The sequence below is a fragment of the Engraulis encrasicolus genome, chromosome 15 (assembly GCF_034702125.1).
Source record: "Engraulis encrasicolus isolate BLACKSEA-1 chromosome 15, IST_EnEncr_1.0, whole genome shotgun sequence".
Taxonomy (NCBI): Eukaryota; Metazoa; Chordata; class Actinopteri; order Clupeiformes; family Engraulidae; genus Engraulis; species Engraulis encrasicolus.
The window spans coordinates 5,794,749-5,810,997 of NC_085871.1; the positions used below are offsets into that span (position 1 = coordinate 5,794,749).

Genomic DNA, 16,249 nt, shown 5'->3' on the forward strand with positions numbered 1-16,249 from the left:
AATGACATGACCCATATCAAGAACATTAACGACAGATTATCGACCGATGTCATACTGTGCCATTTGTATTTTTTGGAAAGTGAAGTTGAGATTGTCAACAACGTGACATTCCATAAGCCAAATTACAACAGTCATAAACATCAATACTCTGTCAGCAATGCTTCAGACATGTGCCATGTGATACTTACAACAGTTACATGACACCCTTCCGTAGACGCCTTCAAAGAAATCTTACAGAGAAAATAACTCCCAGTGCACCGAGAACCTACTCCAGCTTGTCTGACATGAAGTTATCAGTAAGTTATGCAGTTACCTCCTAAAAGCTGGTACCAATTATTATTGCCATCCCAAGTGGCCTCTTGCATAAGAAGGATTTCAATGATCTCACTGCACCAGCAAAAAACACAAGGCACCATCAATGTAATAACAACTTCTCTTATCCGCCACAAGGGGTCACCTGTGAGCTATAATCTGCGGTCAACCTTTGGATGAGTAGATAAACAACACTGCTGGGTGTTTTCTTCTTCTGATTTCCAGATTCAGAAAATGAAAAGCTTGTTTATAATACATATGGGAATGAAACTGGAACTTTGAAGGAGCAACTGGAACTAGGAGGTACTGTATGCAGATAATGTTGCAGGCATTCATTTTACTTTGCTACTATTGTGTGTATTGATTTGGTGTGTGTGTGTGTGTGTGTGTGTGTGTGTGTGTGTGTGTGTGTGTGTGTGTGTGTGTGTGTGTGTGTGTGTGTGTGTGTGTGTGTGTGTGTGTGTGTGTGTGGTGTGTGGTGTGTGTGTGTGTGTGGTGTGTACTGTGTGTGTGTGTGTGTGTGTGTGTGTGTGTGTGTGTGTGTGTGTGTGTGTGTGTGTGTGTGTGCGTGCGTGCGTGTGCGCGTGTGTGTGTGTGTGTATGCGTATGCGTGCGTGGGTGCACGTGTGTGTGCGTGCATCCGACCCTCTGCTGACCTGTGCCAGTCTGCTCTGTGCCGGTGTCGGTGCCGGCGGTGTCCTCCTCGGTGGGCTCGGCGGGCAGCACGGTGACCTTGGTGCCCGTCTGCTGGATGAACTGCTGCAGGTTGACCTGCCTCAACTCCTTGGTCAGCTGCTCCAGCTCCTGCTCCTTCTCCTGACACAACACAACACAACACAGCTCAGACACCAATCAAGCCACGAATCAAGCCACCAATCAATCAATCAATCAATCCATCAATCAATCAATACATGAAAAAAGGGACCCCAAATGAAGGTACTGTAAGTAGAAGCTTGTATACATCTGTATTGAGTCTGAGAGCATCTGTACTGTGCATGCTGCAGGTACAAAATGATTGACTTGTAAACAACCGGACTTCTTCTTGGACCCAGCAAAATATCCTGAAAATATGCCTGATATATCCAGCAGAGGACCAATCCTAGGAGTGATTTTATGACCTCCCTTGAGGGAATTGTGCCTGGTTCTTGTACGTAGACATCATACTGTATTACGAACGTTGCCAGATCACTGAAACAGCTTCATGTCATTATGTACATATCACTGTACGGTCCCTGTTCCAAACGTCCCACCTCAGGCGACCTCGGGCTCGGTTCCCATCTCCAGTGTGTTATGTTATTAATTCTGTTCGCTGCATTGCACTGTTCCCTGACTACAGACAATGCAATCATACCACTCCCAATTAATAATAATTCACCATAGGTCCCCCTCATCCTATCCCACAACTCCCTCCTCCTCCTCTTCTTTTCAAAGGCGCCAGCATGAAATCACTTTCCACACCGGGGCCCCTTGCTCATAGACATATACCCTCCCTCGCTCCCCTTCTTCGAGTTATTGACGCAAGACCATTTAGGCTTTGTGTGTGTGTGTGTGTGTGTGTGTGTGTGTGTGTGTGTGTGTGTGTGTGTGTGTGTGTGTGTGCGTGCGTGTGTGTGCGTGTGCGTGTGCGTGTGTGCGTCTAGCCTGCATGTTTGTGTGTGTGTGTGTGCTTAAGTCTCTTGTTTGTCTGTCTGTGTGTTTGTGGGAAAGTGATTGAGAACAAGAGAGAGATAGATGGAGGAGGGGCGATGAGACAGAGTGGGGAAGAAGGAGAGAAGGAGGGAGGTATAAAGAAAGAAGGGATGAAAATGAGGGAGGGGAGTGGGAGAGAGAGAAAGCAAGAGTGAGTGAGAGAGCGAGAGCGAGAGAGAGAAAGAGAGAGCGAGAGAGAGAGAGAGTACGTTGTTTGCAAACCCCGAAAGAGAGCTGACGCATTGTAGGCACACTTAATCCAGCCCCAGCACTTCATCTCTCACCGTTGGCTCCCAGCGAGGTGTTACATAATTCAGAGACCTCTCCCCCTCTCCTCAGCCCCCCATAACCAAACCTTCCCACCACCCCATCAGTCTACCATCCCACCTCCAGTCATCTACTATGCGGTAGTTTCACCTCTCCCCCTCTCCTCAGCCCCCCATAACCAAACCTTCCCACCGCCCCACCAGCCCACCAGCCCAACAACAACCATCCCACACCTCCAGTCAGCTACTATGCGGTAGTTTCTCCTCAGCCCCCACACCCAAACCAAACCCCCACCCACCAACAGAAAAGCACCATCTCCACTAGTGTTTCTAGGGCGTAGGGGAGCTCTAGGGGGCGTTGAGAAGGATACAGCTGAGAGGGGCCGGTGCTTAGTTGCCAATGGGGTGTATTCGTTTCTTTGATTTTTTAATACTAATGGGGGGCGTTGTCAGGCTTATGAAGAGGCCAAGGGGGCGTTGTGAGGCTTGTGATGAGGCCAAGGGGGCGTTTGTTTAAACAAGGTTGAGAACCACTGATCTCCACACACCACCACCTCATCTACAACGCCCACACCCAGACCCTCCCACCGCCCCCACCAGCCCAATAACAATAACACCACCTCCACCTCCACACACCTCCAGTCATCTACTATGCAGCACCTTCCCCAGCACTGCAGAGAGAGGACCCAGCTCTGCCTGATCTGACTATGGTGGCCAAGACCTGGCCACTCATTTACTCTCTTGTGCTCTCTCTCTCTCTCTCTCTCTCTCTCTCTCTCTCTCTCTCTCTCTCTCTCTCTCTCTCTCTCTCTCTCTCTCTCTCTCTCTCTCTGTCTCTCTCTGTCTCTCTCTCTCTCTCTCTCACACACACACGCACACGCACACGCACACGCGCACACGCACACACACACACACGCACACGCACAGTGGTCACTCTTTCCATGAGCCATTCAGCTTGTTTGGACAGCAGGAAGACCGACCATGGCCCTGCTGCAACGCCCGCTATCACGCTGCAGGTTTCCATGTGATGTTTTCAGGGGCTGCCCGGCCCACTAGAACTCTCTCCTCTCACAATGAGCCATTAGCTTCACTTAGCAAATCCCATTTAGCGAGCGTCGAGCCTCCCGCTCTTGTTTGCCTGTCATGCAAAACACTGGGACAACTGACAGAGGCGCACACGCAGCTCTGCGGCACACACAGCCCCCCTAATTTGATTTGTGGTAGAGGTGAACTTCCAGAGTGGGCAAGGAAGCCGACAGGGGGGGACACAAAGGGGTCAGTTGCCCCGGTCCCAGATAGAGAGGGCCCCCAGAATTGGGTCTCCATTACATTGTACGTATTGGGTGAGGGGGCCCTTTCAGATAACTTTGTCCTGGGCCCAGTCAAAAGCTGTCAACGGCCCTGGGGGTGGGGGTGGGGGTGGGTGGAGTGGGACGTTACTGGGCAAAGAAGGGTAAACAACTATGACGCAGTGTCATTCGCATGACATTCCTTCGTGATGCCGCCGCGAAACGGCTCGGCTCTTATTAGAGAATGGAAATACCTCGTGCTGATAAGAAAAACGTAGCTGAGGCGAGGCCGACTGTGAGCAAGCACTTCTTTGGGGTGGAGACGGGGCTATAAATATGCATGAAGGGCACGGGGATGTCAACGCTGGCTTTCAGGGAGGAAAAAGGAAAGCCCAACCTGTCACTCATGGCTGATGGTTAGGTAGTTGGTCTTCAAAACGGAAGGTTGTAGATTCGGATCCCAAACCCTCCATGGCACCTACCCTCCCATTGCTCCAGGGACAATAACCAATACCTTGTAATGAAATAACTATTAACTATTTGGATAAAGTGCGTCAGTGTAATGTAATAATAACTAGAAGCACTCTACTCAGAGAGTGCAAACCTCCGCCAAGGCCATGGGACTACACCCTAATTTTTTTTCATTTCATAACAAAAAGAACACCAGGCAACCGGCCAAATGCTGGTTAAATTTCAATTTGTCTAGTAGAAAAGATGTACTTACTGTACTAGAGCTAGCCACTTTTGACCCATTAACATCTACTTTGGATCCTAACGAGCACACAAATAATGAGAAAGGCTTAATTGCTCATAAGTGACATCACTTGTGTAACAATAAATGCACGGACAGAAGAAACATAGTATGCCTACATCCCAATACATTGCAAATAAGTAAGTGATGTTTTTTACTTTTCCAGCCTGGGATTGAAATGTAGGGAATACAGGTCTCTGCACTGCACACTTGTCGGAGCCGGTGTGCGGTGGGGCTTAAGACCGGCTCTAAGCAAGTTCAAGGTTTCGAGTGAGATTTGTCCCAACTCATTTCATTAGCACTAGAGAAGCGCAGGGGGTGAAGTGTCAGGGGGTGAAGTGTCAGGGGGTGGCCAGCCACGGGGGCACGTCCTCACAAAAGGAGCCCCACAGAGGCCTCCACACCGTACCCACCCTGGCTGAACTTTCTAATCATTCCCCCAGGGTTAAGTCACTCACAACCTCCAAGGCTAATCATGCCACCGTTGGGTAAGGTGATCATTATCTCAGCCTGTAATGAGAACAGCAGTAGAGATCAGGACCGGGGAGCGTTAGCATTAGCTAACCTGTGTCTCATGCCAGAAAGATTATTCAACTGAAGATTATTCAACTGGACACCCCCTCCCCCCACCCCTTCCTACCTTGTATAGGGTGAACGAAAGTGAACGAGAACACATTAAAAACCTCTTTCTGTCAAAAGAATTTAGTTCAGGATCTCAACTTTTCACGGCGTAATGCAGGCTGGCTGCTATTATAGGCCTCAAACCTGCCAAGGATTCTGTTCACAAATTGCCGTTTGCCAGCTTTTCTCTGTGACGGTGTGTCAGAATGTCAAGTCAAGATATTAATTACTTTAATGAACCACAGCCATAGACAACAGGAGAAGGATTTTGCCCTGAGCCTAATTTTGTGAGCTGGCAAGAGTGTGTGGAGCATGAGTGAGTAAGTCCATGTTGAGAGTATGTCTGTGTATGAGAGGATGAATGTGTATATGCAGGGGCTTCAAGATGACTTTGGCCCAGCCCAGGCAAAACTATGTACGTGTCTCCCTTGGTGAGAGTCTGTGTGTCTGTTTTTGTAGGTATGCTAGTGGCCGCCAGCGTCATGCCTCTACCACTGACCAGCAACTTCTTGCTGGGGGGTCCAAGTGAGCAATGATCTGTATCTGCGTTTGCAGGGTGAAGGGATAGTAGCGTAGGTAACACTTTACTTGACGCCGGTATCATAGGTATGACACGACAGTGTGGTAACGCAGTCATGGGCGTATCATGTCCATGTATTATGACCGTTGCCATTACTTGACATTTGGTTGTTGTAAAGACAACCCCAACAATGTCAACTTTTCATGACCATAAAACATTTATGACATGGACATAATGTTTATGACTCGTCCATGACTGTGTCATGACACTGCTTTGACACTAATATGACCCCGTCATGTCATGCATAATGACGCTGGCGTCAAGTGAAGTGTAATTGGGCATGTGTGTGTGCCATGTGTCCACCAGCTTCTCCTCACCTGCAGCCTCTTGCTGGACTGTCCTAGTGAGCGGTCCACGGCTCTGCAGCTGTTGTCCAGGCGTGCGGTGTGCTGTGCCTGCAGATCCAGCTCCCCCCTCACCTTCTCCAGACGCACACGCAGCTCCTCCTCATTGGCCTGGGGAGAACATTTGATGGATTTTTTTAAATACATAATTGTACTGAATATTATGACAATAAAGGATTCCTATTCTATTCTATTCTATTCTATTCTATTCTATTCTTCATCCTGCATAGCAATTAAAATCAGGATCAGAGGTGTCAATTATGGGTTCAGAAAGCAAAAATCCTGACAGTTTCCTTCCGGCACAGGTGACTTAGCCTGTCTTCAGGCAAGCAAGCTGCCATATACTAACTTTGCGAGAGCCCTTTTAAACACAGAACAATACACCAGGAATAGACAATAATGGCTAAAACTTGCAGTAGAAAAGTGTATTTGAGTATTTACCTGCCACATTTCCTGTAAGGGAAGGACTTGAGACTTACAGTACTTGTGACTTGCAATTTAGTGACTTGGTCTCCCCTCTGCCATGTAGTGTACAGTATGGAAGATTGTGGTTCTTAACCTTTTTTCTTAAAGCATCCCCTTACCTTTGCCTAAGACAAGCCGCGCACACCTGACCCAAACTTCTACAGATGTACTGTATATGCAGTAAAAAATGATCTAAGTGATACATTACAATGATTCTTGCTTGAGACATTTCCCAATACCTCAATGGTTTTACATGGTTACCAAAACTAAAATTTGGTTTTGATTTAGCATAAGTATAATGTTCTCTAGCAGAATTTTGATCACAACCTCAACGCAAACAAAGTTCCGCGCACCCCCAGGGGGTGTCCGCACCCCAGGTTAAGAACCACTGATGTAGAAGGTTGTGCCTCCCGCTCACCTGCCGCGTCTCCTGCATCTCCTGCTGCAGCCTCTCGGCCTCCAGGCCGGCCTCCATGCCCTGGATGCGGGCGGCATACTCGGACAGCCGCGCCTCGCACTCCCCCACGCGCGCCCTCAGCTCCAGGAGCTGCTCCCGCAGCTGCCGCTCGCTCTCGCGCTCGATCTGCAGCTCGTTCTCCCAGAACTCCTCCTCCTGCATCTCCGCCTCGTTCCTGCGCAGCTGCTGCTCCAGACGCAGGAGCTCCTGCTCCTCCTCGTCCTCGCGCATTGCCGCTCGCCTCTCCTCCTCCTCCGCCGCGGCCACCTCCTCCTCGGTCTCCACCAGGACCTCCTCATCCTCCTCCTTGGAGTGTGGAAAGACACACGTAGATTTTATTTGTCATTGCAGAAAATACAACAAATAGGCACATAATCTTTGTTTTCATTCTCCACGAACACCTCATCATCCTCCTCTTGAGATATCTTTTATTTGACAATCACTACGTTTACATGATGTTTTTAATTCCGAATGAATAATTCCATATTAAATCGTTTTGTCGAGTTTACTTTGATCTTTCCTTCAATTCCGAATTAAGAGCTGTTTACATGATGTTTTAAAAGCGGGATTAAGCTTTATTCAGAATTAAAAGGAATTAATTCTGAATGAAATGTCTCATGTAAACGTAGCAACTGTACCAACAGCAAACAATCTTCATCTTAACCCGTGAAGACATGGCGTGATACATTTGCTGTTACCAGAAGGTCGTAGTGCATTATTGAAGACCCTATGTTATATCATACTATGGTAGTTAACTTTTTCAAGGACTATTACAGCATTCCACTGGTAGAACAGCATTCATTATGGGAATAATTATCAACCAACACCTCCTCATTGTCCTCCTTGGAGTAAAAAAAAGCCTTATCTTTTATTTGTCTTGTAACAAGTACAAGTAATCATTTAGCACGTCCTCATCCTCCTCTTTGGAATGGAGAAAAGAATAGCTTTTAGAGGAGCATGAAGTTCAGCCCTGATCTCCTACATACAGTACTAGCTACTCATGTCGCCCTGGAGTGAAGGAGAACTGTCACACTTTTCTCACCATTTGCAAAATATCAAACAAATTTTCAATCAGGCCACATGTAAGGACCTAAACCACCTATATGACAACTATCAGTTAGCATGATGTTAAGTCTTTACAGTAAGTCTGAGTCATGAATTGAGCTTACCCAAAAATCCCATACAAGAATATTATGTCATTGTCACAACAAGTACAACCACTGCTGTCATTGTCACAACAAGTGCACAACCCTTGTTTGGAAAAGCAATAAATAATTAAGAGATAAAAAGATAGAATCCCTGAGTGAGGTACACAAAAACCTGGGCCACCAACATCTCATCTTTCTCCTTAGAATATTATGCAGTGGAATGGAATATCTCTTATTTGTGAAATGTACAAAGTACAATGAAATTAACATACAGTCCTTGTACTGAGCAAGCAAATAAATAATCAAGATGAAAAAGATAGTATCCCACGAGAAAAGTACACAGAAACGTCGGGCACAGCATCGCCCTATAAATAATTGAGATAAAAAAGATTTAAAAAGTACACAAAACCTCACACACCCACAAACATCCTGACCACATAAATCTACATAGTGCAACAAGCACACAACGGAATCAACATGCAGTTCCTGTTATAATGAGGTAACAAAAAAGACAATATCCCTGACAAAATTATACAAAAAAATCTCACACACTCAAACTTCATTCAGTTATCAATAGATAATCAAGATTTAAAAATATTATATCCCTGAGCAAAATAACCAATAACTCCCACTCACAGGCACGCAGGCAGGCAGGCACGCGCATGTGCACACGCACACACGCACAAGCACAAGCACACGCACCCACACGCACCCACACACACACACACACACGCACACACGCACACGCACACACAGACACAGACACAGACACAGACACAGACACAGACACAGACACAGACACAGACACAGACACAAACACACAAGCACACACACCCACCTTGAGCCTGTGGTGGTCCGCATGGTTGGCGTTGCCGGTGTCCATCCAGGCCTGCATCTCGGCCTGGCAGCTCTGCAGGCAGCTCTCCAGCGAGCGCAGCTTCTCCTGCTGCAGGTGCACCAGGCGGCTCAGCTCCTGCGTGGGGCTGGGGGCGGCCATGGGGATGGGGATGGGAGTGAGTGCCCCGTTCCTGGCCTGGGTGAGGGTGACGGAGCCGGGCTGGTAGGCGTGGGCGATGGGGGTGGCGGCGCGGTGGTGGAGTGGGTGGTGGTGGTGGTGGTGGTGGCCCTGCTGCTGCTGCTGCTGCTGGTGCTGCTGTTGGTGGTGGCCTGCACATTGAAATATCAGTTTACATCACGGGAATGTCTGTGTCGTCAAAGCTTACAAAGTACAATAACTCATGTAACACATTCAACAGAAAGTATGTTCTCAAAATATTTGAATGGCAAGAATTCATATATAGAGGGATAGGATTTCTGAACAGTCAATTCCAATAAAATGCAAAAGTCAAAAATGGTGAATGTCGTTTTGCAACAAAAGTCCTCATATATAAAGAAACATTATCATACACTCTGGCTGACCTTTCCCGAAGATGTCACGCAGGCCCCGCGAGCCGCCGGTGAAGGTGAGCGACTTGCGCTTGGGCTCGCGCCGCTTGAGCGAGCGGTCGGAGAGTCCCGCAGGCCGCAGCTTGGCCAGGGGCGGCAGGCTTTGGCGGTAGAGGCCGCGTTCGGGCACCCGCGGCGGGACCCCACCACCGCCAACCCCCGGTGGCATGCCCTCGGAGGTGGGCCGCTCGCTCAGCGAGGGCCCGGTGCGCTGGAGCACCAGCTGCACGTCGCTGGCGTACTGGCCCCACTTGTTGAGCGAGGCCACCGGGTTCTCGTGCGGCGCCAGGTGCCGCTCCGTCTCCCGCCATTTCTCGATCAGCGTGTACCTCCCGGTTCGCCCTGCACACAGACAAAAACAGAACGGGTGTCATTCGTATTTTCCCAGAGCGATGGAAGAGAGCAAAAGACATGACGGGTCTTATGAATAGACTTATTGCTGAGCTTGAACACATGGGAACACGGTTGAAAGAAAGATGCAGTTTTAGCTCTTCGAGCTTGTGTATCTCCCAGCCTCCCCTGGACAGAGAAAGGGAAGACAACAAGAGACAAAACTGGTGTTATTATGTTTTCATTCAGTTTGGAGTAGATAAGAGCAACATAAAAAAACACCAAAGACAACATTGGTCTTATGAATAAACATGCATTTGGAACTCTGCCCTGGATAGAGCAAGTGAGTGATTGGCATCATGCACAAGTAGGCTAGGTCTTGATGCAATGGAATTAGGCTGTGTTATGATTGTTTCCAGCATTATCTTTTTTTAAAGGACTTTAGTCTTTGTTTGTGTGTGTGTGTGTGTGTGTGTGTGTGTGTGTGTGTGTGTGTGTGTGTGTGTGTGTGTGTGTGTGTGTGTGTGCACTTTCTCACATGAACCCCGGACAATTGGCGCCATGCGGCTGCCTCCAGAGCTGGTGTGTGAATGTGGTAATGTGTGTGTGTGTGTGTATGTGTATGTGTATTTAAAAAGCGCTTTGAGCCAATTTAATAGTGGTGCTACATGATGTATTGTATTGTATTGTATGTATTTCGACCTCTGTAGTAACTATTAGTGAAACGTTTCCTTGTTCTGCCAGGATAAGTAAACATGACTACAATACAATATTACGCAACACTTCATATGAAATGCAAATGCAAGAACAGTCTCCTGCGGCTCTCACTGTGATACACTCGGTTCAGGTCATTGAGCGGTTAACGGTTACTGTTAGCTTTGAAAGTTGACCAAAGAAACATTACATTACCACTACAACTGCATCCCAGAAATAAACGTAACAACTCGATATCCACTTCAAAGAAGTTACTAACAAAAAACAACCACATTTCAAAGCAAAAAAAAACAAAAAAAACATTTCCAATAAATAATAATACTGCGGCTTTGTAGTCACTCTGGCATTGTGCGGGAATAAGAGAGGGGGACTTTGTCACTTCATCCAAACCTGACCGCAGAGAGCCACAGAAGAAAAAACAACAACACAAATCTCAAAAATGAGAGGGAGCTCAGCCAAGCTGTCTATGAAAGGGGTCAACCACTTTAAAATCTCATTTCCATGTTTCTGAGAAAATGGGAACAATACTGTAGCTCACAGCCCACAGCCCCAGCTCTGAGGAGGGGGTGGGGAGGTGGGGGTGGGGGGCTGCCACATGAAAAGAGAAGCCAGCAACAAAGCCCACTTGTTGCCAAGGGTGACGGGGAATGCAAAAAAGAAGAAGTTATGTGCATGTTAAAAGTGCAAAACAGGGTGTCTCCCTGACAGAGCGGGGGGATCAGGCGAGGAACAGGGTCGCTGTGTTAGGCATGCGGTGGCGTTTCTTGGACTACAGTGAAGCGCGGAGGAGGGGGTGATGGGCGATTAGAGGGCAGGGAGAGGTATGGATGTCGTGGGTGGATTGTGGAGGCGGGGGGAGTTCCCATTGCCTTTGGTGAAGAGAGGAGGGTGGTGGGGTGAGAGAAGGAGGGTATGGGTATGGGTGTGTGGGTGGATGGTGGGCGCTTGTGGGCATAGGGGTGGGTGGATGGTGGCTGGGATGGGGGTGGGGAGATCACCCATTGCCTTGGAAGCCTGGAAGAATCATAGCCGTCGGTCGGACTGCCAAGCCATAAGAGGCGGAATGATGTAGTGGCAAATCGGCCATGCATTTTTCCACGCGAAATGTCGAGGCCTCCGAGCTACGTACTGTAAAGAAATGCTGGGTGGCAAAACATGGCACGCATTAACCATCTTGCAAGGCTTTTTTGAACTGTAGCGAAGCGATTCGCGTGTGATGCGCCGGGCTGTGGGGTGGCAGGCGGCGGGCGGCGGGCTGTGGGGCGGGATGCGAGATGCAGGGGTGGACACGAGTGATGATCAAGTGTTTGCAGCACAGTAGTGTTTAATCTTATAGCGCGGTTTTGATGTACGGTAACCACTGCCTTGAAGTACTGTACAGAGAGAGAGCTGTGGACAAGAGCCCCAGGGAGGTTGGAGGTTTGAAGGAGTGGGATTGAGGAGGGTGGGGGTTGAGGGTTATGTGGGGTAACAGAGTGATAACATATGCACGCAATCGAATTTCGACCAGCTATGGGAATATAACTGACCATGTGTATACAATGTGTGTGCCCATGTATATATAAACATAAAATAGTGTCCATATGTACATGCTTAACATGAGTGTATATGCTGTATGTTTTGCTTACATGTGTGTATGTTTTTTTTTCTATCTTAATCTTAATATTTTTCTGTTGGACCGCAGATAAGAAGGCGAGCCACAGTCTGGGTGTCTCAGCACAGCAGGGGGGAACCACATGAAAAAGAAACACATTCGTCATCCGCTTCTTTTTTTCTCTTCTTCCTCCACCCTCCTCCTCCACCCTCCTCCTCTTCTACCCCTTCATCATCCTCCACTGAATCAAAGCAGTCGTGCCGGCCAGGACAAAAAGCCTGGAGACCTGATGCAGCAGTGGGAGGGGAGGGGGGCCCTCCCTGCCTCCCTGCTGCCCATGCTGCAGACAGTGGCTCTGGACGGGGCTACAGGCTAGGGCAGGCTGTGCTGGGCTGGATGGTGTAGCGCTGTGCGGGGCTGCGCGGGGCTGGATGGCGCGGGCTGCATGGGGCTAGGTGTCCTGCTATAACTGCTGGAAGCACACGGCGCTGGGTGCAACATGGTGGAACGGCCACGTTACTCGCTCGGATGAACACTCCGCACAGAGAGAGGGAGAGAGGGAGACAGTGAGAGAGAGGAGAGGAGAAAGATGGATGGAAAGAGGGAGAAAGACAGAGGTGTGTGTGTGTGTGTGTGTGTGTGTGTGTGTGTGTGTGTGTGTGTGTGTGTGTGTGTGTGTGTGTGTGTGTGTGTGTGTGTGTGTGTGTGTGTGTGTGTGTGTGTGTGTGTGTGTTTGTGTTCATCTCTCAGCTGATGACTTTTCAAAAAAGCAGCCTGCCTGCACTGTTGCCGATGCCGGTGGTGCTGCTGCAGTGCTGAAGTTTCTTTTCGAGTCCTATCCAGGGAATTTCTCAGCTATATTGTGCGCCTTGTTTTCCCCATTTACGTAATTTAAAATAAGCAGAAAAAAGTCTGAAAGGTCGGTGACAGTTCAAATGTGTGCAGGGCAGGCAAATCCTAAAGATTGAGAGCCATGTTGGACTACATTACAAATACTGTAGATGGAGACACTTATCAATATGACCCGCATCAATAAAACCAATCTCTGGCAGAAGACACCTTGACATTGTGTGAAAGTTAATATTGTTGACTCGTTTGTGGCTCAGCTTGTACTGTCAAGAGGTTCTGAAGCAGTCGTCGTTGCCCACTAAGAAGACAACTAGCCGTGGCAAAGTCTGCTAAGGTGACACCTTGAGTGTGTGCTATTTTCTTGAACACTGAGGACTCATGTATATTTGTGCATGCTGTTGGACACCTACATTTCCACCAGGATTAATAAAGTCACTCTACTCTACTCTATTCTACATTCTCAACAAATCATTCTACATAATAAAGAATACTTTCTTTTCTTTCTTTAATATTTTTAGGGCTTGCCCAACCATTAGTCCACAGCAGGACCAAAAATACTTTTCTGACTGAAAAATTGTTCTGCGTGCCACTTTATAGTACATCGCCCCCAGGCCTTTTCTAGTCCTTACTACTGTACTGGAGATGATCATTGAAAAAAGACAGTTGTTTGCATTTTGTGACTCCGCAAACTCAGGATCCTCTTCATCGCCAAAGATCTACCCAGAAATGTACCAACTCAGTATGGATACATTTCATCATCATTTGTATACGAAAAAACTGTGATGCAATGAAACTGATTCAGGGAGAAAGAAAATGCAGCATTACTTTTTTCCACTGCCTATATACTGTACTGTATGACTTGGGCCAGAGATAAATAAATGGTTCCCTTTGCGCTTGTAAGAAAGTTAAAAAAAATGTCTATACGTTTCCATAAGCAGTTTTTCTCTACAGTCACCCAACAGATTGAATGTGGAATTGCCTGTCAGTCAAATCAGACAGTGACGGCCTGCCCCTTTACACCTGTGAAGTTAGAGCTGAGGGAAGGTAGAAAAGTGAATTCATCCTTTTAGTGGATGAACCACTAAAACAGTTTCAGTCTAAGATAAAATAAAGCCCTTGATACGGCATTCTGATGCTACACCAATATTATGTCCTTCTATCTGTGAGTTCAGTGATTGTCTCACCTATGGCCTGGGACAGATCAATCACCATCTTTTGGCAGTATTGTGTACGTGGGTGGGTGGGGGGGGGGGGGCGGGGCGTTCNCACCTCTGCCAGAACAATGACCACCTGCTGGCAGGTGTGTGTGTGTGTGTGTGTGTGTGTGTGTGTGTGTGTGTGTGTGTGTGTGTGTGTGTGTGTGTGTGTGTGTGTGTGTGTGTGTGTGTGTGTGTGTGTGTGTGTGTGTGTGTGTGTGTGATGATGATGATGAAATCTCACCTATGGCCTGTGCCAGAGCGATGACCACCTCCTGGCAGGTGGTTGAGTGTGTGTGTATGTGTGTGTGTGTGTGTGTGTGTGTGTGTGTGTGTGTGTGTGTGTGTGTGTGTGTGTGTGTGTGTGTGTGTGTGTGTGTGTGTGTGTGTGTGTGTGTGATGATGATGACACCTCACCTATGGCCTGTGCCAGAGCGATGACCACCTCCTGGCAGGTGGTGACCTCGGTGACCCCGCAGACGATGCGCTGGACGCCGTCCACCCACACTTTCAGCTCCATGGCTCTCATCTGGGTGATGATGTCATCATGCCGCTCGTCTGGGTGATGGTGGTGATGATGTCATACCTGGGATGCGTCTGTCGGGGCTCCTGGCAGGGCTCTCTCTCGCATTCTGCAGCCGAGCGGAACAACAGAAGAGAACATCTCATTACTGATTGATAGCACACTACGCTTCTACAGTACATGGCGAGATACAGTATGGTAGACTGACAGGCACATTGATAAGACAGTAGAAGATGGACAGCAGAGAAACTTAAATACACACAATAGACAAACACACAGACAGATACAGATAGATGCTAGACAGACAGACAGACAGACAGACAGACAGACAAGGACACAGAGATAGCACATTAACCGATAGCCGTACAGTCCGATTGCTGGGCAGATCCAGCACCAACACTTCAAATAAAAGTAATTACAAACAGCAGGTGATAAAGAATGCACGAAGGGAAATTAAAAGAGGCCAACTTTGAGGAGGGGCCAAAAAATGCAACTTCCTGGAGTTTATTAATATTGGATATTAATCTCTCTTCTCTCTCCGAGAGGGACATCATCAGTGCAGGCAAGGCCAAGGAAGGCGTCATTATGTGGCAGCTATAGCTCGTAGCGGCTGGTTGCCCGCTTATTGCACAATGCGTTTTGCAGAGAGAGAGGGGAAGTTCTGCATGAGGCAGGCTTCCAAGTGGAATGGAGGGGCAAATGGATAATGAAAAATATACATCAAAAAAGGACATTACAGAACTTTGCCACAATTCCATCAAGGAGTGAGAGGAGCTCTTATACTCCTGAGATGACTTCTCCCCCCCTCTTGTGACTTTTAGATGTAGCTTCCTAATGGAACTTTTTTTTAATATATATAAAACCTCTCAAATGACTCCGATGATTAATTCTTTATTATTCAAGTACATCACCCAAAATGATCTGCATTTATGAATACATCTCTGAATTATTCATCAGTCATAATGACTCGGCTAATGGAAATTCTCGGGCTGCTAGCCCACGCGCTAATCAATCAACGTTAGGACGTTATTATCTAACGAGAGAGAGAACCTCACTGCCTGTTAAATGGAGTGTCATATTTTTTTTAAAAAGAGAGAAAATAAAAAAATAACACCAACACTAGTGAGGAACCCCCAACCGCGTGGCCGGCTGTAGTGCTAATGAGCGCCCGCGTGGTATCGCTAACAAGCTAACAACACTAATAAGTCATGCACTAATATACAGAGACGACAGAGAGAAAGAGAGAGAGAGAGAGAGAGAGAGAGAGAGAGAGAGAGAGAGAGAGAGAGAGAGAGAGAGAGAGAGAGAGAGAGAAGACATCACACATGAGCAGCCTCGCATCAAGCCCACCACGGCCATGGGGGGGCCACATGGCTCATTTGTTTTTGCCACAGAGTGTGTGTGTGTGTGTGTGTGTGTGTGTGTGTGTGTGTGTGTGTGTGTGTGTGTGTGTGTGTGTGTGTGTGTGTGTGTCTAGGCCCCCACATCTTAGGCATCCATCCGCTGTCTTCATCGTCTTCTTAAATGGCCTGCTGTGGGGGATGGTAGTGAAGAGAGAGTGTGTGTACTTTTGCTTGTGTGTTTGTCTGTATGTGTATCTGTCTATGTGTGTGTGTGTACTTGCCCGTGTGGGACGCTTGTTGGGGGGAAGAAGGGATAGTGGTGGGGCGGGTTG

The 16,249-nt window shown here is 47.8% G+C and overlaps 1 protein-coding gene across 2 annotated transcripts in view; it reads right to left on the bottom strand.

The window, feature by feature from the left end:
- Positions 1-16,249, bottom strand: part of rassf8b (Ras association domain family member 8b) — a 61,455-nt gene that overhangs the window by 5,889 nt on the left and 39,317 nt on the right. The window contains exons 2-7 of one of the 2 annotated variants that reach the window (XM_063216876.1): positions 14,469-14,683; positions 9,342-9,710; positions 8,761-9,089; positions 6,736-7,080; positions 5,826-5,963; positions 969-1,125 (exon numbers count right to left, since the gene is read on the bottom strand). In XM_063216876.1, the coding sequence (XP_063072946.1) occupies positions 969-1,125; positions 5,826-5,963; positions 6,736-7,080; positions 8,761-9,089; positions 9,342-9,710; positions 14,469-14,580 (1,450 nt within the window). In that variant the 5' untranslated portion in view covers positions 14,581-14,683. Of the gene's footprint in view, positions 1-968; positions 1,129-5,825; positions 5,964-6,735; positions 7,081-8,760; positions 9,090-9,341; positions 9,711-14,468; positions 14,684-16,249 lie in introns of both variants that reach the window. The other variant, XM_063216875.1, reaches the window with a different exon arrangement.